Source organism: Anser anser (genome assembly GCF_964211835.1).
Source record: "Anser anser genome assembly, chromosome: 4".
NCBI classification, from domain to species: Eukaryota; Metazoa; Chordata; class Aves; order Anseriformes; family Anatidae; genus Anser; species Anser anser.
This window is the reverse complement of record NC_139724.1, coordinates 37,736,196-37,761,428: the sequence shown is the minus strand read 5'-3', so window position 1 is coordinate 37,761,428 and position 25,233 is coordinate 37,736,196. Positions and strand designations below refer to the sequence as shown.

Here is a 25,233-nt window from a genome sequence, read left to right as displayed (position 1 = left end):
GGGTAGCGCTGCTTTGTCCTCCTTGAGTAACACCACCAACACCACCACGTAAAAGCGACAACCACGGCGATCACCTCCTTCCCATCCTCGGAGAAGGGAGCCATCGGTATCCCATTAGCGATACTTACCAGAACAGGACGCCGGGGTTGATTTTTGGTACCGCGGGGGTCCGAGGCACCCCTGTCACCTGCTGGGTGCGCGCACACGCCCGGCCGTGGGGACGCAGAGCCCGGGCAGCGCCCTCCTCGCCCCCCCGCAGCCCCCCGCGGGCAGCCCCCGGCTCTCACCTCGGCTCCCCGGACACGCCGCGTACCACAGCAGGGGGCAGGCGGCGCCCAGGCACAGCGCGGCCAGCAGCTGGCCCTGCCGGAGCCGCATCTCCCGGCGGGGCGCTCCCGCACCCCGAGCCCAGCCGAGCCGAGCCCGGGCAGCTGCCGGGCGGGGCCGCGCCGCCCTCAGCGCCCACGGGGCCGGGCAGCGCCGGGGAGGGGCCGCGCCGGGGCCGGGGCCGGGGCGAGGGGTTGCTGGGTTCCTCCTGAAGGTAACGCAGCTGCGGCACCGAACCTAACGAAATCCCTGCGTGCACCGGCCGAACCTTAACGTGTCTTACTGCTGCCGTCGTGCCGTGCTCCGCTACGGCAGACGCCTCGCCAGGTGCCTGCTGCTCCGTGCGGGAACAAGCAACCGGCCACAGGACACCTTCTGTAATGCTGAGGGGAACGTGGGACGCAGAGCTCCCCAGCACCTGCTGTGGGACGCAGCTTTCACAGGCACATCCAGACTTCATAAGAAAGAAGCCCTCCTCTCCCTGCCTTTCCTACATTTCCGTCAGCAGGCAGGGGTCTTCGCTGTGGCACGCGCACCAACTGCTCGCAAATCCATTCAAATTCGTGATTTAAAAAAAAAAAAAAAAAGTAATTTACAGTTTGGTATCACAAAGATATAAAGGACCAATTCAGAAATCATACTGGACTTTGTTAGCTGATAAGAGCAGTCTTTTACTAGCTGTTACCTATTTCCTTATTGCCACCATATATTACTTATTACCTTTTTTTTTTTACCCAAATGATGTAGTATTTTCTATCATTTGCATTATAAAAATATGCTTGTATTATTAACACAACATCTCCTTTTCTCTACACTTACTTAACAACTGCATCTCATCTTAAACCAAAACAATGAAACATTCGGAACAGCGTTGTGTAAAGCAAACCCAAAACCTCCAGCACCGTTTGGTGTCCAGACACAACTATGCTGGAGTCCTAATACGAACGCTGCCTTTACGCTCCACTCTTTATTACTACACTAACAGTATAACTACACCCTCTTTTGAAATATAATCTTAGACTATCAAAATTTCCTGTTGCTGCTCTTACTAGTTAGTATAATCTTCCCATGTTTGAACTTTTATGCAGATGGGTTTACTTCTCCATTTAATAATTACTTCGAATTGTGAATGTAATTGTTCATTAATAACGCAGGAGAGTGCTAAGTAGCCTGCATCAGTATACAAATGGAGAGCTGCAAATCTCAGCACAGCTCTTTGAATCAGCAGGAAACCTGGAGTTAGGCTTCACTATTCCTGATCTGTCCTCATTCACTAAACTAAACTTCCCCTTTCCTTCTGTTACTGACTGTATCTTGCTTTGATATTTTTACTGAGAAATCTCCTTTAAACTACACTTACTTTAAAAATGTTTACAGTTCCTGTTATTAACCAACGCGATTACGACTCAGTGCTCTCACGCTCTATTGCCTCCTCATCAGCATTTCTCTCTCCAAGTTAACACATTAAAAGCCCAAGACAATACTCTTAAAGGAGGATCAATGTAGGTTTTGGCACATTTTTAGTAAAATAGAGATTTAGACCTAAGAGGAACAAGTAAACATTAAGTATGTCATATGTAATGAATTAAATACATATTAATTGATTGGCCAGTGTGTATTTGTTACAGAGCCAGTATAGGATGTCGTCAAGCAGGAGCGATACCGAAGATATGAATAATATAAAGCTAACACACACTTTTTAGTCTGTTTTCAGAGCCAGTAAGAAAAATATTTTTAACACACACTTGCAGAAACTACATACTGTACAGGGAACATCTGTGGAGACTGGCACTGAATGCATTTGATGTTATTTATTGAGGCTGACTCTAAAGCAGACACAGTTACTCAGCCATGCTGTATTGTGGTGATCATTTACTTAATGCTGACTTAGACTGCTGTATTAACTTTTGATGAGGTAGTACATTAACTGTTCCTCTAAAAAAATCAAAATACCAGATCACTGGAAACATAATGAACTTCCACTGCCTTGGGACCTACTTGCAAAGAGGCCCTCTTACTTGCCTCATGTTTTCCTAAAATCTTCCTCCCAGTGCTCTCATCTACATTATTTTATATACTTAAGAACTAACTAAGACAGGAATAAAATGTGCAGTATTTTTGTTTGTTTGTTAATTTTTGGAGGAGGCTAAACAGTTCAGACCAGTTTTACCTCCCAGCAGCATTTCTGGCAAACTAATAACCTGAAAAAAGTAAACAACTGTATAGAACATAACACTGGGGAACCCCTACCACCTGCTAAGCAAATCATTCAGTGGGCTAGTTCCATCCAGACGGCTTACCTGCAAGACAGGGTTTTTACACTTGTCCTCATGCTTTTTAACTGAAAGTCCTTTCTTGTAAGTTGCTACGTAACTTGATTGTCTTGCATTTTCAGTGCTGTTTTCACACATCTCTGTGTATGCAAAAGTAGAGATAAGAAAGATTAAAATAACTATTTGACAAAATACAGACTCATGGGTGAAACAACTATTGGATTATTCTGCATGTAAGTTGCAGCTGTCCTTCATCTACAGGGTACATGAACAAAGCATAACTACTGGTAACAATAGGTGATAGTCACTGCCATGGAAAGTTTTCTGATAGTGCAGAGATCCAGCTGATATTGCTGGTTAAAGTCCCCTTTTATTTGCCCTGCTGTCATTTAAGAAATGTAATTTTAAAAAGGTAAACAGTAGGTCATTATCTTTCCCTAAGCCAAAGTCTCTGCAAAGGTAGCCTTGGAAGGCAATCACTGAACACAAAAGGAATAAGCTAGAACTTTTTTTTTTTTTTAAGCTACCCCCTTATATTTTTGAATGTCCTAATATAATTTATGAATTGACTGAACATGATGATACAGAAGGGTCTCGCGTGATTCAAGTAGTAACATTTGTGTAAAGTTGACCACATTCTCTACTGGATGACTCAGTCGTGTAAAGAACCAAATGAAGGTTTAAGTCAAGAGTTTACACTTGCTTGTTATACAGCAAAAAGATGATCAAGTTTGGAACCCAAAGTCAAATTAATGCACCCCAAATCACTGATTTATATATAAACACCTTTATCTCCTGTCATATTTACAGTAATTAGGCTTTGTAGCCTTTTAATAACTCATACAAAGCTGTGAAAAAAAAGTGTCAAAAATGTAAGCTTTATTTTTGAAGTAATAATTGGTTATGGAATTCAGGTTTCAAAAATACATATTTAAGTATATCGTATGAGTGAGAAAGTTATAAACTAGATTAAAACTTGCCTCTAGGAAGTTTTTGCATTTCAGAAGCACTTTAAGTAAAACAAGACCTACAAATTTTTCAAGCTTACCCCAGCAAGTTTAATTACAACACAAAAAGTATTTTACAATGTATTGTCAATGCCAAATACTTTTCACATCCATCATGGAGACTGGAAGCAGTAAGAATCAACTGAGAAGACAACAAAAGTGTACTGTGTATATTTGTTGTTAAAGATTATTGTAAAACAAAGTGGAACAGCTTCCAGAACCTGTGGTACAAAAAGATGTTGCTTTGGATCTTAACAATCCATGCAAAAAGAAATTTTTATTTAAGCGTAAAAAAAAAAAAAAAAAGCATCCATATTGATAAAAAGCTATTTAATTAACTAAAAGATGCAATAGAAAGCTGAATGCCTGAATGAGACCGTACGAAGGCTTTATTTTGGTAGCCATCAGCTAGAAACTTCCCTCAGTGTTGTTTGCACAGCCCCCCACTTGAAGGATGCACCTGCAGGACTTTCCAAGCAATTCTGGTAGCTAGAGCTCCTCGTCAGCTATCTCGGAGCAACCAGTGTGTGGGCACAAAGACTGACCAGAAGGACCTGACTGCCCTTTGATTTCTTACCAGCATTTCCTCATGTTGTCACAACTCCTCCATCTTCCCAAAATCAAGCCGTAACACCCCACTGCTGCTGACGCCAGGAATCTCCTGACAATAGCCATCACACCCTCCTGTCACCCAGTGAAGTTTACTTTTTAATAAAGAGAAATACTTCTTAGTTTATTTTTATCCTGTAGCACACCAATGTTTTATGACTCAGATTGCTCATTTATGAAGCCACACTGGAAAGAGTGATGGAGCGCATGCTGCCTGTTAACACACACCACCTGTCCCCACAGTTTTCAGGAGCAGGAATCGGATCTGAGGTCAAACGCCTGAATTTCTCAAACCAGCAACTCTCTCAAGTGAAGCTCCTCACCCCTGTGAGCGCACAGATCTGAATGGGAAAACGCCAGATGTATTTGGCCCACCCTCCGAAATCCCGTGGGATGCAGGTCACCAGGCCTTTCATGCTGTGTGAAAGGTACTTCCATTTCCTCCCTTCAGAGAGGTACCTGCCCATGGCCCAGCAAGCCTGCCAGCTCCCTTCTCGCCCCTCAAACTCTGCATGCAGCGCAGAGGAAAAGGAATTCTACCTGCTGCCCTCCACAGAACTGCTTGAGCCAAACGTGTCTAAAATAATCACTAATTATCATACAAAGGAGGTGCCTACCGGGACTAACTGAAACACTTGGGCTGCACTTATGTGCAACAGCAGCAGAGCAGGATCCGTGGCCAGCACCCTCCTCACAGGCACCTCGCCTAAGCCCACAACGCCTCCTTCCCAATTACATTTCATAACATAACCCTAACCGGAGGGACAAGCACACTGCTCACTTTGTCCTCAGACACACACAAGTGGCCCCAAGCGACACTAGGTTGGAAATGAGGAGACATTTCTCCTCAGAGAGCAGTCAGGTGTTGGAACGGGTTGCCCAGGGAGGTGGTGGCGTCACCGCCCCTGGGGGTGTTCAAAGACAGGTTGGATATGGTGCTTAGGGACATGGCTTAGTGGGTGATACTGGGGGTAGGTGGCTGGAACCGATGATCTTGGAGGTCTATTTCCAACCTTAGTGGTTCTGTGATTCTGTGACCAGGCACGGGCTGAGGGTACCAGCAGCCCACCCCAGCGCCCTGCCTTGCACTGTGGGAGCTCGCCTCGCCTCGCCTCACGACCCCGGCCGGGCCGCTGCCAACAGGCACCCGGCCGGTGGCGGCATGTGCCCGGCCGGTAACGGCAGGGACGCTGCCGGTAACGGCAAGGGCACGGCCAACAGCCGCTTCCGTCGTCCCCCGCCATCACTTCCAGGTCAGGGAAGGCGGCGGGCGGCTTCCGGCGGGCGGCTGCACGGTGGGCGCAGCGGCCGGGGGCCGGCGGGGAGAGGGGGGCGGCGGGCAGCGGGCGGCCCCGGCGGGTAACGCGGAGCTTTCTCCACGCAGATGTTGTTGCAGCTGTGGGGGTTCCTGTACAGCAGCTGCGTGCGGTTCTGGCTGAAGTGGGTCGTGAGGCTGCTCACCGGCAAGTGCGAGCTGCAGCGAGTCCTGCACGGCCAGAAGGAGGGGGCGCGGAGGACGCTCGGCATCGGTAACGGGGGGCGCCCGCCGAGCCCGGGGGCTGCACGGCCGTGACCTTAAAACTCTCATAATGCAGCTTTTCTCATATAAAAGTAGCCCTTTTTCTAAAAAAAAAAAAAAAAAATGAAACTTGCTTTGCTTCCTTATTCCTCAGTCATAAACAAGAAGGCGTTTCGAGGAATGGAAAAATGTGCGGAGATATTTCTGTCTTGACACCTTTTCTTTTTTAGTAAATCTTGCTGACCGCTGTTTTGAATAATAAGCCTGTTTTCGGCATTGAACTCAAGGATGATCGAAAATCTACGTAAATTAAGCCTTTCAGTTGCTTGATATGGGTTAAGTATTTGATACATGTAATCAAAAAGTTACTCAGCATTTTATGATACCTACAAGAACACCCATTTGCAATTATTTAAAAAAAAACCACTTCCATTGGACTTTGTTTTTAATTTTCTTTAAATTATTGTTATTGCAGAACATTCACTGGGATCATCAAAGAACAAGGTAAAAGATAAAGATTCAGCTGTATTGTAAACTATTTCAGAGGCAGGTGCCTGAAAAGAACATGTGCTTATTGAGGGAAGGAAAAATCAGAGGAATAAGAGACAGAAAGAAAAGAACAACATCTTGGGCTCTGCATGCTAGGATTAGTCAGGGTTTTTCAAGAATAACCCTATATCACTTCAAACATTTGTTCACTTTTTTTCCTCTGAAAGATTACCTGCTCTGTAGCAGTGACTCAGACAAGTCATCGTACTGAGTTTCTGTTCTTGGAGAGAGTCAGTTCTCCCTGTCACAGCTGTCTCCTTTGCTGGCTTTGTAGAAACCAGAAATGCAATACAGGTAAATGATACAGATAAAGCAATTATATGGAGTATATACAGTAGCATCTCAATTCATTGGGGGAAAAAAAATGTAACGCATGTTTGCAGGTAGACTTCTAACTAACAAACTCCTGCTGATTGTTCCGTAGCAGTTAGACGTTGTAATTAACGCTTTAAGCCCTCAAATCTGTGCGTCTTGAACGGAACTTTTCCATTCTAGGTCGTGAGGTGACTGAGCATTCTTCCTTTTCTAGCTAGTCACTGCAGTGTGATTTTTAGAGAGAATTAGTAACTGCCACAAGTATTTTTGTTACAGTAGAGCACAGTATGCATTTGTTTCAATTAGGTTAGGAAGAACATCTTTCAATTCAGCATTTGAAAGCAAACAAGAACCTAACTTAAGCTTTTTTTTTTTTAAAGTGGATCTTTTGCAGAAAAAAATTTACAGTTGACATAGTTACAAATTATGCACTTATCTAATTACGCAGATTTTTAATAAGTGATTTGAGCATAATTCTTATAAGCATTAAAAAAGCTATAAAAAGGAGAACAGTTAATTTATTGAAAGAATATACATGGGGCAGGCATCCAGAGAATGAGAAATAGCAAGAGTAAAGTAGGCAACAGGTTTCTGCATTCATCATGAGGACTTGTACTTTGTTAACTTCTTAGGTTTTAAGAAATGCTCTACACGTTGATGAAGCTGAAGTGGAGAAGTGTGTCAGAGATGTAATGAAAGAAAAGAAAATTGAACATAAGGATATCAGGTATGTTTGGAACTCTAACAAAGGTTCTCCAAGGGAGATAATTCTCACTTCTTGGCATGTTTTTGCTCTTGTTCAGTAAGATACAATATTTGAGCAATTCAAGTCTTTAGAATGAAGCTAGAAAATAAGGTCTGGCTACGTCCTCTTCAGTTCTAGGAAATGCATTGCAAAGTTTAAATTGCAATGGATTTGAGATAACTGCCTCTGTATCTCACAGGTCACTTTTGTTATTCCTTGCTTTTAAGAAGTATCACAGAAGTTGAGACATGAACTATGTAGTTGTTTAGTTATATTTGAGAGAGTATAGTGATGGCAGATTAAAGTTTGCATTTCTCTGCAGAAGTAATTATGAGCGATTGAGAGGAAAAACTATGAATCATCAAAATTTTAGTTCAGTGAAACACTTTGAAGGTATAAAATTTCTGACAAAGTTTGGTTTTGAGGCTTACAAAAAGTTTGTGGGCAGATGTTTGTGGGTACAGTAGTCAGAATGACACATGGAGTTTTTCTGTGTCACCACAGATTTTAGCGAGGGTATGTTCCTCCATATATTTAAGTGAATAGGGCCTGACTGCGCAGCTCTAAAATCAGAAGTAGAAGTAAGATCCCTATGGCAGTATGCTTAACCAATATGGTGAAGTTTAAGATGTAATCATAAAGCACTTCCTAATTCTAACGATTATATTGTGTTTACCTGATAGAACTTAACTTATTCAAGCAAGAAATTATAGCTAACGAAGCCTCAATACCTTCTGTTATTTGTTATTATTTCAGGTTTAAGACAAATCTGCATATATCCTTACTGCAGATAACAGGTTACAAAAAACTTTACTTGAATGTGGAAAATCTGAGGAAGGTCCCGTATGATTCAGATAACGAAGAACATGAGGAACAGTTAATTGAGGTAAAAGCATATCTTTTAAATACAAAAGCTGTTCCCCATTCCCCACTGTCAGGTCCAATAGTTGCAAAGAACTTCATTTATCAGTAGTATTATTAACAGATGCCCTAGTTAAAGCTCTTTTCTACTTGTGAACCGCCAAGTCATTACAGAAGTGGCTGATTAAAATAAAATGTCAAAGCGAAACCAATTAGTAAACTAGTGTTGCCTGTACTGGGATTATGTTATGTAAAATCAGACCTAACAGTCAGCAAAATATTTTTTATAACAGGTCACTGAAGGGTTTTAACTAAAAAGATATTTAACCTTGTGCAGACTTCTGTAAATTTCTCAATTAATAACTACTTAAAAAAACACACTCATCCCAGTCAATGTCAAAGAGGATAGTTTCAATCTGTCAGTATTCAATTATCAGTATAAATAATAGCAAACGTAATTTTGCTCGAGTCTATTTAAAATAACTTCTGCTTTGCAAATATATTAGCATGTTATTTTCTTGGCATTTCATAACTCCTCCAACTTGCCATACAAACCCCCACATTGCATTGTTGTCCGTAGGTGTCAAATCCCTATGGACAACAGCATGATGGGCAAGTAAACATTTGTCGTGAATTTGTATTTCAGTTTACAGCTGTCCTATTGGAATACGATGCATCAATTGTTTTCTGAAATGAAACAAGTCTTGGCTTCTATAGTGTCAATATAGTGGCTTTGCCTACAAATGGAAATTATCACTTTTAATGCTAAATGTAATCATTTTCATAACCTCTTGACTAAGCTATTGTAGCATGACTCCAGATTGCCACTGACAGAAAACAGCGTGCAGGCTGTATCCTATTCCGTGGTGAATGGTTTCTAGTGTGCAGCAACAAGTACTCTGAATTATGTGACTTAGAATACTTCAGCAGCTATGCATGACATGGTAGCATATTTGTGCAGCTTTGGAATTTGCTGATGCCTCATGAAAATCTGAAGGCCAGAATCACCAAGCAGTGGTGTGACATCGGCTTCCAAGGTGATGACCCCAAAACAGACTTCAGAGGGATGGGCCTGCTGGGATTAGTGAATCTGGTGTAAGTGAAAAGAACTATGGCGGTTCTGCTATAACTAATGTTCAGTATCTATGAATTCTCATTAGTTAATGATATTTTTAATAAAGACTGAATAAAAGCAAATAGAAATGGTGGCATATGTGCAGTGAAAAACAGGATTTGTTAATAAGTCAAGTGTTTCTAGCAGCTACACTTCTGTAAGTGTGTAGTTGGGTAGAGACAAGAGGTGAGGGGAGAAATAAAGTTGCCCCAGACACCTTATTTTTTGTCACCATATGATCTGTTTGATAGGCTATGACTTGGAGAGTAACTTGTTGAAAGCTTTTAAAATTTCTGAATTTATTACTGCAATGAAAAATAAACACGTTTGCATACCTCTGCTAAGCTAATTTGTAGACTTAAGTGAACTTCCTGTTTGATGTTCAGATTTTATTTTTTTCTACTGCATTGGCTGAAGCTGAGTATAAAATATTTTTTTTTAAAATACTTTTCCTTTGTTTTCATGTTGTGACCTTTTTAGTACAGAGTAGTGTTCAGCTCTAGTTTATAGCTACATGTTTTGATATGGACACAATTTTTTTTTATATGAACTTAAAAATAATGAAAGGTCTTGTTTCACACTGACAGGTATTTTAGTAAGCATTACACCAATGAAGCTCGTCAGATCCTCTCTCGTTCAAATCACCCTAAGCTAGGGTAAGTCATTATGACTCTTTTTCACTTGTTCTGCAGAAGAGCACATGAGAATTGTCAAGTACTGTTTCTGAAAATAAAGAGGAAAATATTCGTGTTTCTTCCAGTTAAGGGTGGAAAAAAAAAAAAAGGTAGAAAGGCTTGAGAAACGGAACTAATCATTTTCAGGTTGCTAACTTTGTAATTTTTTTCCGAACAGACTTGTTGGGACAAAAATGTTGCAAAATATTGACTCTGGTTAACACAATAAACACCTAACATCATAGCTGTATTTTTAATAGATTTTGAAGTGAATACGTATTTTTCACTTTCTTATTGATCCTGTGTAGGGATGATATAGATTACCTCTTAATCTAATATTTTTTCTAGACTTCTGTAATAAGTAAATACAAGTAGAAGTAAAATGCTGAAACGAGCAAAACATCATCTTTGAACACTGTGTATTAAAATGCTTCGCTGATTTTACAGGAAAAGATATTTTAAAAAAAGTCAGATACAAAAGAGAGACAGTAAATCTGTATGTGTCATCTGATCCATCTAGTCCCCAGTTAGCTCAATCACCTACCAACAATAGGAAACTTCCTTGACTTCAACTCTAAAGAATATTATCTTATGCAACTAGATCATGAATAAGATACCCAAGATACTTCCATCAATTAAATACATATATCATTGAAATAAATTCATCTTTTTTTAAACACTTAATAGTCCTTTAAGAATCTGTGGTGTGATGCTTTCTAACTGTGCAGCAGAAAAACAGATTTTTGATATGAAGAAATAAGTTGAGATGACCATTCTATTGATACTTAAATAGTTTTTTTGATGTCCTATTTTTGATATTCCAGAAGATGCAATGATTTCAATTGAGCAATGAGGTCAATATTGATTACCCTTCCCATCTCGTCATTGCTTAATGGAGGCATTTACCATACTATTGTATAGGAAGTTAGAGTTTTTTTTAATAACTAACTTTCACATGGTTAGCTGCACCAGGGAACTGAAAAAGGGGTCTGTAGGCCAGAGTTGGCTTGTTAACAAGTACTATAGGAAAAATTGATTCTTACAGTTATCCTAATGCCAACTGTTTCTGGGAAGCTTTTAAGTCCTTCAATCCATAAGGTGAAAACATGAACTATGATCGCTGTTGCAGATACTCTTACGCAATTGTTGGAATTAATCTGACCGAAATGGCATACAGCTTACTTAAGAGTGGTGATTTAAAGTCTCATCTGTACAACGTGGTCTCTGGATTGCCACAAATGGAACATTTCCATCAATTTTACTGTAAGTATCTGTAGATTTTCTAGTACAGATTACTGGGGGTAGGCCTACAACATAGAGTGTTATTTGGTTGGTTGATTTATTTTTGGAGTGCATCTCCACTTTTTTCTCTTTAGCCCCAGCAAGCTGGTTACCTTCAGGACCAGATATTTGAAATGTAACCAATATTTAACCACTGTGATACAGAAATGTACATTTCAGGAATAAATTTAGGTGAATTTCTGTATCTGCAGTCTGAAAATACAGTACTTGCAGATTTTTCTTTTATTCATTATTATACTGTGCAAAAGGTTGCTGCTGACCAGGATAAAACACTTCCTATTTTAGCGAATTGGACAAAGTCTAAAGGATCATTGTAGGTTTAACTAGCTCAAGGCACAAAATTGTGGAGCTCATTTTTGTAGGTCTGTATTTTATTTTCTTTCTAGGTTATCTGGTTTATGAGTTTGACAAGTTCTGGTTTGAAGAAGAACCAGAAAGTATTATGCACTTCAACCAGTACAGAGAAAAATTCCATGAAAAAATTAAGGGTCTTCTACTGGATTATGATGCGATATTAACCTTGGGAGATAAAAAGAAACCTTAACTCCTCTGCAATGTATCAGGTTCTGCATCAACAATGGAATTACTCATTTGGCTGAAAGTTTTGTAAGTTTCACCAAAAACTGTATAACAATAGAACTTTTTTACATAAAAAAATAATCTAAGTTCAGTTAAGAAAGCTCGGACAATCAACCTCTGTTTACAGCTCTTTATATGCTACTCTCCAAAGGACATGGTTATTGTGTTTATTTTTGTTGTTTTGTTTGTTTTTTAACCCAGAAGTCTGAAGATCCCTGGATCGCTTGTTATCGTTTTTTTATACTTCTTGGTGCAGGAACACAAAGCAGATATTTATTCTGCATAGTGCATTTCATTAATAAGTTTATCTGTTAATTGTCTTTTAAAACTTTTTTTAGTTGAAATGTCCCTGCTTTTAAGCTTTTTGTGTTCTCATTCTGGATGCGTAGTCAGTAGTCCACTTGTCAATGTTAAATTTCCACAATGAAGAGGTTGATGAAGGGGATGTATTAGTCACAATTTTGGAAAGAGGCTTAATCCATCAACATACTGATGTACTTACTACAAATTACTTCTGGCTAAGGAAGTTTTTTGTCTGTGGATTTGTACCAGCAAGTTGCTATGCTTGGAAAAAGCTTAATTTGCAAACAAACAAACAACAAAAAAGAAGCACAATTCAACGGTGTGAGGATCTGATCCTCAGAGTAAAGCTACTCTTTCTAAAAATACTGCCGCTATAAAAGTTTTCCGTTCTTTCTGATCTGACTTCAGCTGCTCAGACTGCTTGACTTTGTTGTCAGCCCTTTCTTTTAGCAGCTAATGAGAAATTCCCATTGGGAAGTACAAGAGTTGAGTTGACTCATTTAACAAAAAAAATAAATATTGCAGATGCAGCCCCTATTTCTTGAAAATTAATACTAGCCTCTAATAAAAATGCATTTTGCATGGATAAGTGCAACTGTGACACATTCCTTAATCATGGCATCCTCAGACAATCTAGTCAATAGGACTTCATATTTATATTTTGTCTAATTATTGCTTAAAGCAGCTTTAAACAGATTTGGTACAACCATCACTTCATTTTCCAAAACCTACTATTAAATAAGTGCCTTCTGCTTTTTTCAATCAGTGTTTTATTTTGATTCTGTAACCAGATCATAGCCTTAGAAGCTCAAGTTATTTGGGAAAAACTCTTTCAGTATATAAATAGCACACTGGCACAAAACCTGTATGCTAATACAAGCTTTCATGGTCCATCTTTTATTTTTAAATCATCTCAGGTAAATTAGTTAACTTACAGTCAGTGACTAATCATGAAGAGGGTCCTGAAGAATACAAATACTGAACAGGAGAGGAAAGGGATGAACCCCTTTTTTGTAATGAGTGATGTTACACTAAATAAATAATACATTTCTTAATATAATATGAAATATTACGCCTCCCTGGAGAGATTAAAAGCCCAACTGGACAAGGTCCTGCTCAGCCTGCTCTAGGTGACCCTGCTTTGAGCAGGGGTTGGACCACGTGGTCTCCAGAGGTGCCTTCCCACCTCGGTAATTCTGTCTTGTATAAATAGTGACTTCTTGCACTGCGTGCACCCAATTACTCTTGGTCCCTTAAATGCTGGTGATCTCTTTATTTGTGGGAAAGCACCTGGTCACTGTATACTATATATATATATATATAGTATATGCAGGAGGTAGTGCAGCTCTGTTTACTTCTTATGATGCCTTAGGTATAGTAACAAACAGTTTTTGAGTTTACCACACACAGGGTGGAGAGAGGTTCATCTCATCTATGTTGGACTGACACTATTCTACTAAAAAAAAAAAAGATAATGTGAAGATGCTTGTAGGGTATATTTATGGTTATGCTTTGGCTTTAAAGCAGATAGATTTCCACAAGGATGATCAAGGGACTGGAACATTTCTCCTTTGAAGACAGACTGAGGGAGCTGGGTTTGTTCAGCCTGGAGAAGAGAAGGAGGATCTGGGGACACCTTACAGCAACCTTCCAGTACCTAAAGGGGGGCTTACAGGAAAGCTGGGGAGGGACCCTTTGTCCAGGAGTGTAGTGATAGGAGAAGGGGTAACAACTTTCAACTAGAAGAGGCCGGACTGAGATTAGATATTAGGAAATTCTTCAGAGGGTGGTGAGGCACTGGAACAGGTTGCCCAGTGAAGCTGTTGATGTCCCATCCTTCTAAGTGTTCAAGGTCAGGCTGGATGGGACTTTGGGCAACCTGGTCCAGTGGGAGATGCCCCTGCCCATGGCAGAGGGTTGGAACTGGGTGGTTTATACAGTCCCTTCCAACCCAAACCACTCTGTGATTCTCAAATAACAGAACTGTCCACAAGAAGCCTGGTTCTTTTGCTGTTCCTGCAAACTTGGAGTTCTGTAATTCTTACCAATGGAAGAGCTGAGATGCTGGGGAGAGCAATCTGGGATTCAGATACTGTGTTGCAGCTCTGTTTCTCTGACCCCCTGCAGAAACTGAACATGCCTAACAGCTGACTAAGGAAGGGAGTGGAAAGGAAACTCTTTCTCAGCAGCTAGAAAGTTAGTTATTTACTACTTCCTAGTCCCAGCTTCCTTTGTGTTTATCTTTAATAATTTTGATATTGCTTGTAAATCTCCTTTGCAAGCAACATGAGACTAATCTTTTGAATTTCGGAAGTGACCTCAAGATGTCTAGCAGCAGCAGGAAGGGAATTCCAGAATCACATTTACTTCCCTCTACCACTTGCTAGCAATTAAAAAAAAACAGTTGAGCCATCTCCAGAAAAAAACCAACCCTCTCCTGTGGAGTCTGCAAGCTTTCCCCCCCCCCCCCCCCCCCAATGGTTGCTAACAATCTCCACACTAGTCTTTCCAGCCTTGAAACTTGCATTCAGCTCCTTGGTCATAAGGAGACTGCCACGTAACTACTGCTGAGGCTTTTTGAGCATCAAGTTTTAGGTTTCCTGTCACACAGCTAAGACATCTTAGTGTAGAACACAGATTGAGCCCTACATGAAATGTATCTTCATTAGCTTTTTATTTTTTAAATCAAAAAGTGACCTGGGATTAAACTCCATCAGCATATGAAGGGAAACAAAAGTAAACCTAACTATCATAAAATGAGCAAGATATATGGGAATGTATTAGCTTGTGCGTAGTAATCGTTTAAGATGAGTATTTGTTAGGCTCCACTACACTTCCCCAGTAAACGGTTAGAATTTGCATGTAGTTTTTGTGATCAAATACCCCAGTCCTTCTGTTTAAGTCACTCTATGTAGAATAGTACCAGGTCTCCCTGTTTTGCACCAGTGGTAAGGTAATTGTATTATGGTGGTAACTAGAATATGGGAGGGGAGGGGGGAAGGTGAAGCTGCATTTAGGGAAGGGAAAGAGAGTGTTTAGAACAGTATTTTACTTGTCAGTGGTATTTTGTACTAACTCTCTTACAGAATGACAATCCTAAGGTTATGGAAGATTCAAAACGGAGGTAGGCCACCTTTCTGCAAGTTGATAGGATCAATTTGTTCAACATCAGAACTTACTGCTTGTAGTTTATTCTAAGGCTCTTGTAAATTAAAACCTTGTTAAATTCTCTTGCTGTTATTTATTAACTGTCGTGTTTTACTTATTAGAACTTGTAAGTATTGTTACTTTAACATGCTGCATCGTCAAAGCATTCACTACATTGTTTATATGCAACAGTAATATTTTAGAAAAAATTAAAACTGAAGACAAGGCAGTTCTCTATTTTTTTTGTTCCTGTAACAACTGTTTAAGAGACTACCTCCCTTCCTGTTGTTCCAGCATATGTTTGAAATGTGATGCCACTCCATGAATAAATTAATCTGAAGATAAGTAGAAACTTATTATAAATAACAATAGAATATAGTCTTTCAATAAACAAGCATGTTGCTTCTTAAATAACCAACTTAATTGGAAGGCATGATTTGAAGACGACACTACTTAGGAGGAAACAAGAATATTTTTAAACTGGTTGTGCTTCTGTCATTTGATACTGTAAAAATATGACATTTTGTCTAAAGAAAAGGGGCCAATTTAAGCACCTCACATAGTTTTGGATTTTCACTCTTTGAGGAAAAAATGTTTTTAAAGTAGGATGGAAAACAAAAATCCCATTGGTTAACCTTGTCTTAGGAATTATTGTAATGGAAACATTTGTATTTAGTTATGTGGGAGTTCAGTAGTCAGTATTATTGAAAATATGGCTAGTAAATTTTTTTTGGTCATACCTGTTTTGTGTTGCTGTAGTAGAAAGGTGATCAGTCTTTGGACTGATGTTTCTTGTGCCAGTCTATATGTTGTCTTTTGCGGGGTGGGGGGGGAAGAGGAAGATGACAAGACTGCTTGTGGGCAGTTTCTTCTTATCACACTGTGCTTAGATAGCTGTATACTAATTGGAATTTCTGTTTACCGCAATATAAAAGCAATAACGTAAACGGTGATGTCTGTGTAATGGAAAGATGTTTACAATGGTAGCAAATAAAGAATGAGTTATTGTATAACATTATCAACGCTTGCATGTTATGGCTTATTAGAGTTGTTAGAAAACTAGCAGTTTACAGTTAGCCATGCTCTCAGCACATATTGCAATATGAGGGAAGGCTTCATCATGCTCTTCTAATTCCCTCCTCAGTTCTGAGAACTCATTTTAGAGTTCTCTAAGGTTCTTCTACTGGGTTTGCATTTCTGTCTTTCCTAGTAGCCTTGTATCACAAGTTGTAGAAGTGGTATGCAGTGGAACATTTATGTGTGTGGAAGCTGAACTGGCAAAAAACAACAGCAAGAACAAATGCTTGTTGCCTCACATTTTCTAGTTTCAAAATCAGAATCCAAGATAGGCATTTAAAAGTCAAACACCAGAAGAAAGAAACTGGAAACATGTAAATCTGAGAGATCTGCACAAACTCTCAAGATCGTTCTGGTGCTATAGAGAAATTCTTACATGCAAGTCTGCTTGAAATCTTGTATCTGTTTTAACAGAAAATTGTGAAATAGACAAGTCAGTTTGACACATCTGATAAATTTTTGTGTATTGTGACCTTTAACACTTCCTCCCTCCCTCTTCATGATCATGAAACATGTTTTCCTTAACCAAAGTCACGGCTACACCATATTGCTGGGACTGATGACATTGAGCTGAAAGGAAATGCTTTCTGCTTTATTAGCTGAGGGGCTTCTCCAGGTCCCTCTTTCACTTTGTTCTACATCTGACCCAAAAGACCAGCATCCCTTTATCTCTTGAAATTCTTTTGGTCCACACCAATAAAAGCAGGCCTCGCTTCCTTGATATATAGTATACACAAAAAACATATTGGGTTGGGAGGAGGCGAAGAGTTGTTTTGCTGAGCCTCTGTAGCTACAGGACTACATCGGTAGCTTTATGGGTATATCACAAATAAGGTTATAGAATATAAGACAATATTACACAGGTAGACTGCCATGCACTGCCATGTTCTGCTGCGAGTAGTAGGTGGTTATTACAGCTCCTAACCATCACCAGGTACCTCCAGTACCATTTGATAAATGTGTGCAAAACAAAACAAAAATAAAAAAGTTACACAACAGGGTTTTGTTTGAATGGCTAGGACAGGCTTTCTCTGCATTAAGTGTGCAAGGATTTTTGTTCAGGAGAGCAAAGTTCAGGAACAAACTTTGACTGCTGGAACTCTGGCAAACTTTTCCAGAGAAAAAGGGAAACCTTGATTTATTTTGGTTGTCTGGCTGTTCCTTCTCCCCAAACCAAGAAAGAATCTTTTACTTCCTTTACCCTTTCCACCATGCACTCATCTTCATACAGGCTACGTTGAATTATTTGCTTAGTTTTCAAATTCTATTTGTATTTCTCAGGTGGCCTTTGTTTCTACTTGCAAGTTTTGGAGACCACATGCTTCTATTAACGTACAAAAGTACCACTACATAAGAATTACAAGATTTTACCTGTAGGACTCCCCCCACCTTCCTTCAGAAGCATAGAACAAGCCTTGCACTGCAGAAACATCCCACTCCCCCGACCCCAAGATGAACAAAACCCCAACTGTCGAGTTGGTCAGTTATGTAAATACCAGTTGTTTTAGAAAAAGGGATGAGGAAGCACGCATTCAGGAAGATGAAACAGATAGAGCATGCCAGAAAAGAAGAACCTGTAATACATTCTCTTCTAATGGGACATGCTTTGGGAGATTACCTTCCACCACTTTTTGAAAGCATCTTTCATTGCACTTAAAAGTAACTTACTTTCCATATTTCATTCCTTCTATTTCCAGCACTGAAACACTTATGCAATGACACTGCTGGTACAATCATGTAACACATTTTTTATTACTAGCCATATTCCAATTTAATGTTTACTGCCATATTTTGTTCTAATTGTTTGCCATCATGCTAATTTATGTTTTCACTGAATCTGTCATGCTGATCTATTTTTTTTTTATATATATACACTGAATAAACCGGCATTTAAACTGACCGTTAAAAAGTTACAATTGTTGGACTTGTAGCACTATTTTCTAGTGGAAAGAAAAATCTTTTCTTTGAACTACAGGCTAAAGCTCAGTAATAAATGCAACTGCTTCAGTTTCATTCTTGCTACAAACTTACGCCCCCACAAGTATCTGAACTGGCAAGCTTTAGTTCCTGACCAGCCTTACGCGTTTATGTCTGAGACCAAAGGCAGGCCCAGCATGCTGCAGTCCGATGCAAAAAGCCAGGAGACCGAGGCACTCTCCACCATAGGTGAGCTAGCCTACCAACTCCTACACTATTCCTTCGTATTTTCTCAGTTTCAAGAGGTTTTAGTCTAAGCCTGACTACTCATATTTTTCTGACAAAAATGGATGCAACAGCATCAAGGTGGTGGCTGTTTTTTTTTTTTTTTAAATACAGTTAATATGTCATTTCTGATAAAGGCGTCTTCTAATTACAGTGTATATTCATATTACTGAATTACAAAGAACAGACGAGAATAAACTGTCAGGGATAGCAGCAGAGTAATACCATTGGAGCCCATCAACATGACTACAATCAAAATGGGAAGAGAACTGGTGAGCTGTGCTCCCTACCTGTCAGGCATGGATACATAGCTACAGGTGCCTTCTCTGATCTATTGCATCTTCATCTAGGCAGGTTGTAGGCTTACAGTGCTTGTGTACTGCCTTAATTTTGTTTCTTGTTTGTTTCTGTACTGCACCTACTGCTGGGAGGCCTGATTACCATAGTCTCAAAATGCTGCTGCAAAACTACAAATAATAGAAGATCTGTGATAGGAGGGATCCAGAAGCTTAGAGAATGCCAAGCATAGCACACAGCTTACCAAACAAATGCATTCTCTCTTAGTTTGACCAACTGCACCCTTTTGCTCCCAGAGCCCTCGTACACACCATACATCCTCTGCTATCTTCATTAACAATGCAGTGCCTGACACGTAACATCCACTGTAATATAAGCTCCAGTGCCACTGTATTGGCCCCCTGAAGGTGCTTTTCTCTTTTGAGTTGCTTAGACATCAAATTTTCAGTAGGTTTAAATACAACACACAAGCTTTCCATCTGCTTGCTAAGAAGTTACATGACACAAATCTTTACACACCCCAACAAACGCAACCTTTACCTCTAATGTCCAGAATTCAGGTACTGTAAAATACTTGTGATAAAGGAAAGAGGTACCATTCAACTTTCATACACTATGATTAAGTAACTTGAAGGGTAGATTAGAATAACACATTTCTTAGTGGCTTTTTTCCCCTCCTCCGTTTAAAGTAGAGCTTTATAAAACAACCTCCCACTCCCCCATCACTTGCTGTCTCTGCAGGCAGCACCCCCCTGACCACCAGGCTCCCCCAGATCAGACAAGCAGAGCTTATCAGCATCCAGTCACAAGTTTCAGTTCCAAAGAGGAAGGAGATCTTATCTTCCCTTTTTTCTTCTATCTACGAGATTAACAACCTTAACTAAACTCTACAGTTCACAGACTAAAAACAGTCTTTATCTCAAAGCATATCAATCAGCTGATTTGCTTGCACAGCATGCCCACGCATACAAGTAAGACTTTAAATGTTCACTCACATTTTCTTGAAGGTCTTCATGTGACCGTGTGCTGGTCAGACAAACTCCGGCAACTTTCTTCTCATCATCTTGCAGCAGATCTTGCCATCAAATAGCCAACTACCAGGCGGCCATTGGGTGTGGTCTTGGCCAGGTGAGCAGCCTTACAAAGTATCTGGAGAAAATCAGCTCATCCGGCTGCTTCCTCTAGCAAAGCAACACTTAGATGATGATGTGGCTTACATTTAAAAACTTTGTTGAGACAGTTGTGCTAGCATGGCAAGGAAATCTTGCACAAAATAATCACCTTGTGACACCAGAGATCTTTGTGGATGCCTCTCCTTATTAACAGGAGTTGTAACAGCAACATAACTTCCAGGATAAAAGCTGCACTGCCAGTCCCTTCCGGTAGAGCAAAACTGGCAAACCCTTTCAGGATGAAATGTTCTTCAGCTGCGATCTGTGCACCTCTAGGGCTGTGTGGGAGATTGCCGATTTATTCTGGGGGTCTGCAAACTGAAAAAGGTCCAGTCTGCTTAAGGAAGTGTTGAAGATTTCTGTGATAACTTACTTAGCTGCCAGGCATTTACAATAAAACACCCTGTTCTGGCCTTGACATATGAAGTTAAAACACTCAAAGTCATATTCTTCAGAACAGTGATTGCAGCTTCAAATTAATGTCACGATTTGATATGCATGTAAACCAACTTACTTGCAAGAAATGAAAAGTAAAATGATTGAGACAAGGATATGTGAGCACAGCCATTAACTCAAAGTGCTCAGAAGTTAACAGATTAACAGCTTTTTTTTTTTCCAAATTAACTTTATATACATACAGAGAATGAGATGGTAAATTTCAAAATAAATATATGTTTACTGAATAGATATATATTATCAGTTCTGTTACCATCATGGTTGAGAGGCTGCCAGCTTACCCTGTGAAAAACATTCTAATATATAAAAACTTAAAAGCATGTCTAGTATGCTACAGCAAAACACAGGTGGTTTATAGAATACCTGTGAGTCTTAAAAAGTATTAACAACTGTTTTCACCAAATGTGAGCATAACAAGAAGCTGGGCAGTGTGAAAGGCCTACATGGGTTGCTTGTTGCAGATGGAATTAAACACATTCAAGTGTTAAACAAACATACCAAGGCATGGAAACAGCAAATGTTTTTGTTCTGAAAACTGGTGTTGAAGATTCAAAATCATTTGCCTCTGTAATAAAACCCAATCACCTACTTTCCCTCTAGCATGACTTTAATAGTTAAAAATCACATCTGTGCAGTGTATTTTATTTGTTCACATTACCCTATTTGTGGTTAAAAACCACTTTATCTGACAGTTTAAAAGCATTCTTTTAAAACAAAAGAATTAAACACAGCTTCAGCTAAAATCTGCAAGTTACATGGATGCATTATACAGGAGTATAAAAAAATCAACAGTATTCTACAGAAATTATTCTCAAAGCAGCAAACAAAGATTAGGCATATAGGCATGATCCTGAACTGAACAAATATGAATTATAAAAAGCTAACAAAATAATAATTAAAAAAAATCCTCAATATCTGTATAAAAGAAGCAAGGATTCAAAGTGCAGGTGCTCCCGTTTTCATTTTAACATATTATTCAGTAAGCTGATACAGGATACTATTTATTTTATATAAAGTGACAGTGTTCTCAGTAAGACTTAAACATTCAGTTACATTATCTTGCAGATTTTTTTCATTATTTCTACTTTACACTGTTGTAAATGAAGACTTATGCAATACAGGTTTTTAACTTCTTATCTAACAAGGATATAATAGGTTGGTGGTAAAGGTTAGTTTTAAGAGCTAAGCTATATATGCTGTAGATCCAGCTATAGATTTATTTATTTTTAAACATCTTTCATTTTTTTAAAAGGGACTCCACCGATCTGTTCAGGTACCTGCATACACTGTATTTGGAGCACAACAGCAAGGCTTCCAAGTCTACTTGTTAGGAATACAGCTCCAGGCATGGTCATGCTGGAGAATTTCCCTTGGTGGCCACTGCTGGGGAAGGACTTCCCTTCTGCTCAGTTTGGTAAAACTGGAGGTAGCTGAACCCAGAGAAAGGCAAATGGGCTCTGCGTCCTGTTGGAGCAAAAATCATCACATTTAACCACATTTGCCTGACATGCCAGCTGGACTCGGAATGCACTTCTCATTTCTGAGTGTACCATTCTCAAGCAGGGGAAATTATGATCCAGGCAGGTATCAATGAAGTGATTCTTCATGTATTCAAAAAATAAAATTGAAGCATGCATTAAAAAATGTTATCCTCTTTAAAAAAAAAAAAAAGTTGTATGAAATAAAGTTATACTTCTGGAATGCTGCCTGGAACTTTATTTCACCCCGAAGTCCTATTCAGGTTGACAGTGTCCCTTTAAATTTTAGGTACTTTGTTTTTTTTTTTTTCCTCCCAATAATCAGATCTCTGTATATGTGTATTTTAAAAATGCACACAAATATCGGCATTAAGTTTATATTTAGAAGTTAAGAACTAATCTTTACCATTTTATATTGACAGCAAGGTTAATAATACACACACTTCACTGACAACTGTTATTTTTTTTTCTGTACTTTGAATAAAATTTGCATTCGTGTAACATTTCCCACAGAAAGAGTGATTATATTTCAAGATAATTAAGTTTGCACCCCAACATTTTCACATTAGTGAAAACAATCATATTTTGAAAATACCAGGGCCTGTGCCAGGTACTAATAAATACATAATAAAAAAAATAAATAAAAAACCCAACTGCCTTTTATCCCGACATAGTAGAGATTTCATAGTCACTGGCCGAGGTTATTGGTTTACCCATCATCCTTACATTTTTAGCATTAGTAATCCTAGCCATCATGGACACAGGCTTGTCAAAGTACCTAACCAGCGCTGGCTCAGTCAAAAGGGAGGCTAAAAATTGTTCAAAGGTGATGGCCCAGTCTCTGTCAATGCTAGTGCTTCTACGAAGAGAAGTGGTGTGGTTGCTCCGTACTAAAACAGTGTCTTCACCGATGTCCTCGCAATGCAGCTTTTCTTCTTCGTGTGAACCTGCACTCAGTACCGAGTAGGAGGACATCGAACTATCATCTTTTGTATCGTCATCGGAAATAAGCATGGAAGAACAGGCTCCGTTGTCCCTGGGAGAAGAGTCTTCGAGCTTAATGTCTTCCATCTGCATGCCCAGGGTGCTGTCGGTGCAAACTGCCTCCTCATCGTTGGTGGCAAGGCTGCCTTGGAACGGCTTGTGCTGTTCAAGGGGGTACTGCTGGCTGTCTTTTTTCTGAAACAGGTCACTCTGAATAGTTTTACTGCAATTGTTACTGCTGCTGTCTGTCTCTTTTGTGGGCTGCACCGTGAAGAGCTTACCAACTTCACCTATCTCCAAAAGCAAGCTTGTCACAGCAGCGGTAGCGTGGTACAGATCTTGCTCATTGGGGTCTTCACTGAACATATTATACATTGTCTTGCACAGTTCAATGAACTGTCCCTAAGCACAGAGGGAGGAAACATTAATGAGATAGCAGAAAACAAATTCAGCTTTTGAGATCTAGTATATACGTTTAAAAGAAGTTTGGAATGGAGGCAAGACACAATTGTTTATATGATTAAACTGAAATTGAAAATACTCTATGTATAGTCTAGAAAGCATTTTCTATGATTAGACGGCCAGATGTGCTGCTGCCTGCCAGTCTCAGCTATTTACAATAAACTGCTAGTTGTGTCTTACAATATATGATAAATATATCTCTCTGCAGCCACAGGAGGGCAACAGAGGATGAGCAGTGAGACACAGCATTAATTTTGGTGGCTTTTCTTGTTGGAAGAATGCTAAGTATAACTAGTGGCTTGATAAAACTAATGAGAAGTAATGAGAAATGAAGGAAGTGACCAGCAGTACTCTCTTAATTGGCAGTGGTAACTCAGTTCAATGCAAGCCTTTCAAAATTCAAAACTGACTAATAGGAAGGAGATTTGCTTAGGGCTACCTAAAGTAGGAAGTATTGTTCTAAAAGGAGTACACCTTCCCTATATGCTCTGTAAGGAACAGCTGTCCCAATGGGTCTTTATCCTCCTTCACTGCAATAAATCTAAGGCAAATAAGACTGACAGTATAAATTGCAAAATGCTTCTTGCATGTAATGTGTATTAGACGTTATGTGGTAGCTGGTAATACTCTGTGTCCTATCACCCTGTCTGGAGATCTAAATAAAAAATTATCATTCCTATCTGCGCATCTCACTTTTAGGATGTTTTGGGAGCTGAATGCCAGTATGTTGAAGACAACTAACTTCTATATTCAGCTGACTGCTGTGTTGGTCAAAAAAAAGGAAAAAAAAAAAGCATCTGCCTCTAAATAAAACCTTTAATTAGCATGAATGTATGAACATTTGTAAGTATGCAAAAAAAAAAAAGAAGTTTAAAGTTCATTAAAAATACGTGTCAGCAGAAGTACCTGATTCAGCCTGGGCAAGTCCTTTGAGTTTTTTGCTTTGGATTTATTCTCTTGGCTCCACATTCTCAGGTAGTTTTGATTCTCTTGTGAACTCTTCTTGCCTACTGTCAACAAAGTAACCAGAGATGCAGAAAAAGTCCATGAAGAAACCTTACACTAATACTTCTTTCCATTTTCAAAAGGAGTGTTTTGTCAAGAAATGAAAGATGTATGCATACCTTTGTCTGTTTTCAGACTCACTGTAACAAACCCATCATCTACCCCCTGTTTGTTCCTGCTGTCCAGGCCAACAACTAGGAAGCAGAGGGGTGGGGAGAGAGAAAGATTAGTGTAGTCTTAGCTGCATATATACATTTCACGTGTACAGTGCAAAATAAAGAAAATGTTCACACTACAGAAAATGCAGAGTAAAAATGGTAAGACTAAACCATGATTTTTGCTTATTCTTAAATGTGTTCACAAATCCCTTATAATAATATAAATACTAACACAGGGACCATCTTGGGTTTTGTTTGTGTAGTACAACGATTATTAGCTTGTGTTACCACAACCCAAACAGCACCTAAAGAGATTCAACTGAACTACATTTTGGTATATCTGTTGGCTCCAGTTTTTAGAACTTCCTAAGTTCTGTGATCCAAATATATCATGAAAGTCGATATATTTATTGCCATTCTCCATCAAGAAATATTATGCAAAAGTTATCACAAAATTAATTTCATAGTAACATACTGATGACATTATTCCGAGAGCATACACACACACCTCTAAGGATACCAAACTACATACAAAGGCCACATATTTCTTTTTACAGAAAATAGTTCGCTTACAGTGTATAACCCAATAAAAAAGTAGCTTCTTAAGAAGGCAAGGTG

At 39.4% G+C, this 25,233-nt stretch overlaps 3 protein-coding genes across 16 annotated transcripts in view; 1 reads left to right on the top strand and 2 right to left on the bottom strand.

Moving 5' to 3' along the window:
* Positions 1-20,978, bottom strand: part of MGAT4D (MGAT4 family member D) — a 58,144-nt gene extending 37,166 nt beyond the window's left edge. For 2 of the 4 annotated variants that reach the window (XM_083834923.1, XM_083834924.1), the window contains exons 1-2: positions 19,896-20,978; positions 2,628-2,740 (exon numbers count right to left, since the gene is read on the bottom strand). Coding sequence is in view for 2 of the 4 variants with exons in the window: in XM_083834922.1 (XP_083691048.1) it covers positions 288-378 (91 nt within the window). In the remaining 2 variants the exon portion in view is untranslated. Of the gene's footprint in view, positions 1-287; positions 867-2,627; positions 2,741-19,895 lie in introns of those variants that run through there. The other 2 variants (XM_083834922.1, XM_083834925.1) reach the window with 1 other exon arrangement.
* On the top strand, positions 5,133-16,342 carry ELMOD2 (ELMO domain containing 2). Of its 6 annotated transcripts, none has more exons than XM_083834932.1 (9): positions 5,133-5,469; positions 5,601-5,745; positions 6,211-6,239; positions 7,232-7,326; positions 8,101-8,230; positions 9,167-9,300; positions 9,907-9,975; positions 11,123-11,256; positions 11,658-12,694. In XM_083834932.1, the coding sequence occupies exons 2-9, from the start codon at positions 5,601-5,603 to the stop codon at positions 11,837-11,839; spliced, it is 918 nt and encodes a 305-aa protein (XP_083691058.1). In that variant the 5' UTR covers positions 5,133-5,469; the 3' UTR covers positions 11,840-12,694. The 6 variants fall into 6 exon arrangements, with proteins under 6 accessions (XP_083691058.1, XP_083691057.1, XP_083691062.1 ...); XM_083834931.1 differs by having other exon boundaries at positions 5,134-5,511; XM_083834936.1 differs by lacking the exon at positions 11,658-12,694 and adding an exon at positions 15,264-16,342 and having other exon boundaries at positions 5,143-5,511.
* Positions 20,979-21,472: 494 nt separating the features above from the next.
* The window catches only part of TBC1D9 (TBC1 domain family member 9), a 70,218-nt gene continuing 66,457 nt past the window's right edge, over positions 21,473-25,233 (bottom strand). For 4 of the 6 annotated variants that reach the window (XM_083834853.1, XM_083834855.1, XM_083834858.1 and 1 more), the window contains 3 exons: positions 24,577-24,651; positions 24,359-24,462; positions 21,473-23,392 (listed from right to left, as the gene is read on the bottom strand). In XM_083834853.1, coding sequence (XP_083690979.1) covers positions 22,667-23,392; positions 24,359-24,462; positions 24,577-24,651 — 905 coding nt within the window. In that variant the 3' untranslated portion in view covers positions 21,473-22,666. The remainder of the gene's footprint in view (positions 23,393-24,358; positions 24,463-24,576; positions 24,652-25,233) is intronic. The other 2 variants (XM_083834854.1, XM_083834857.1) reach the window with 1 other exon arrangement.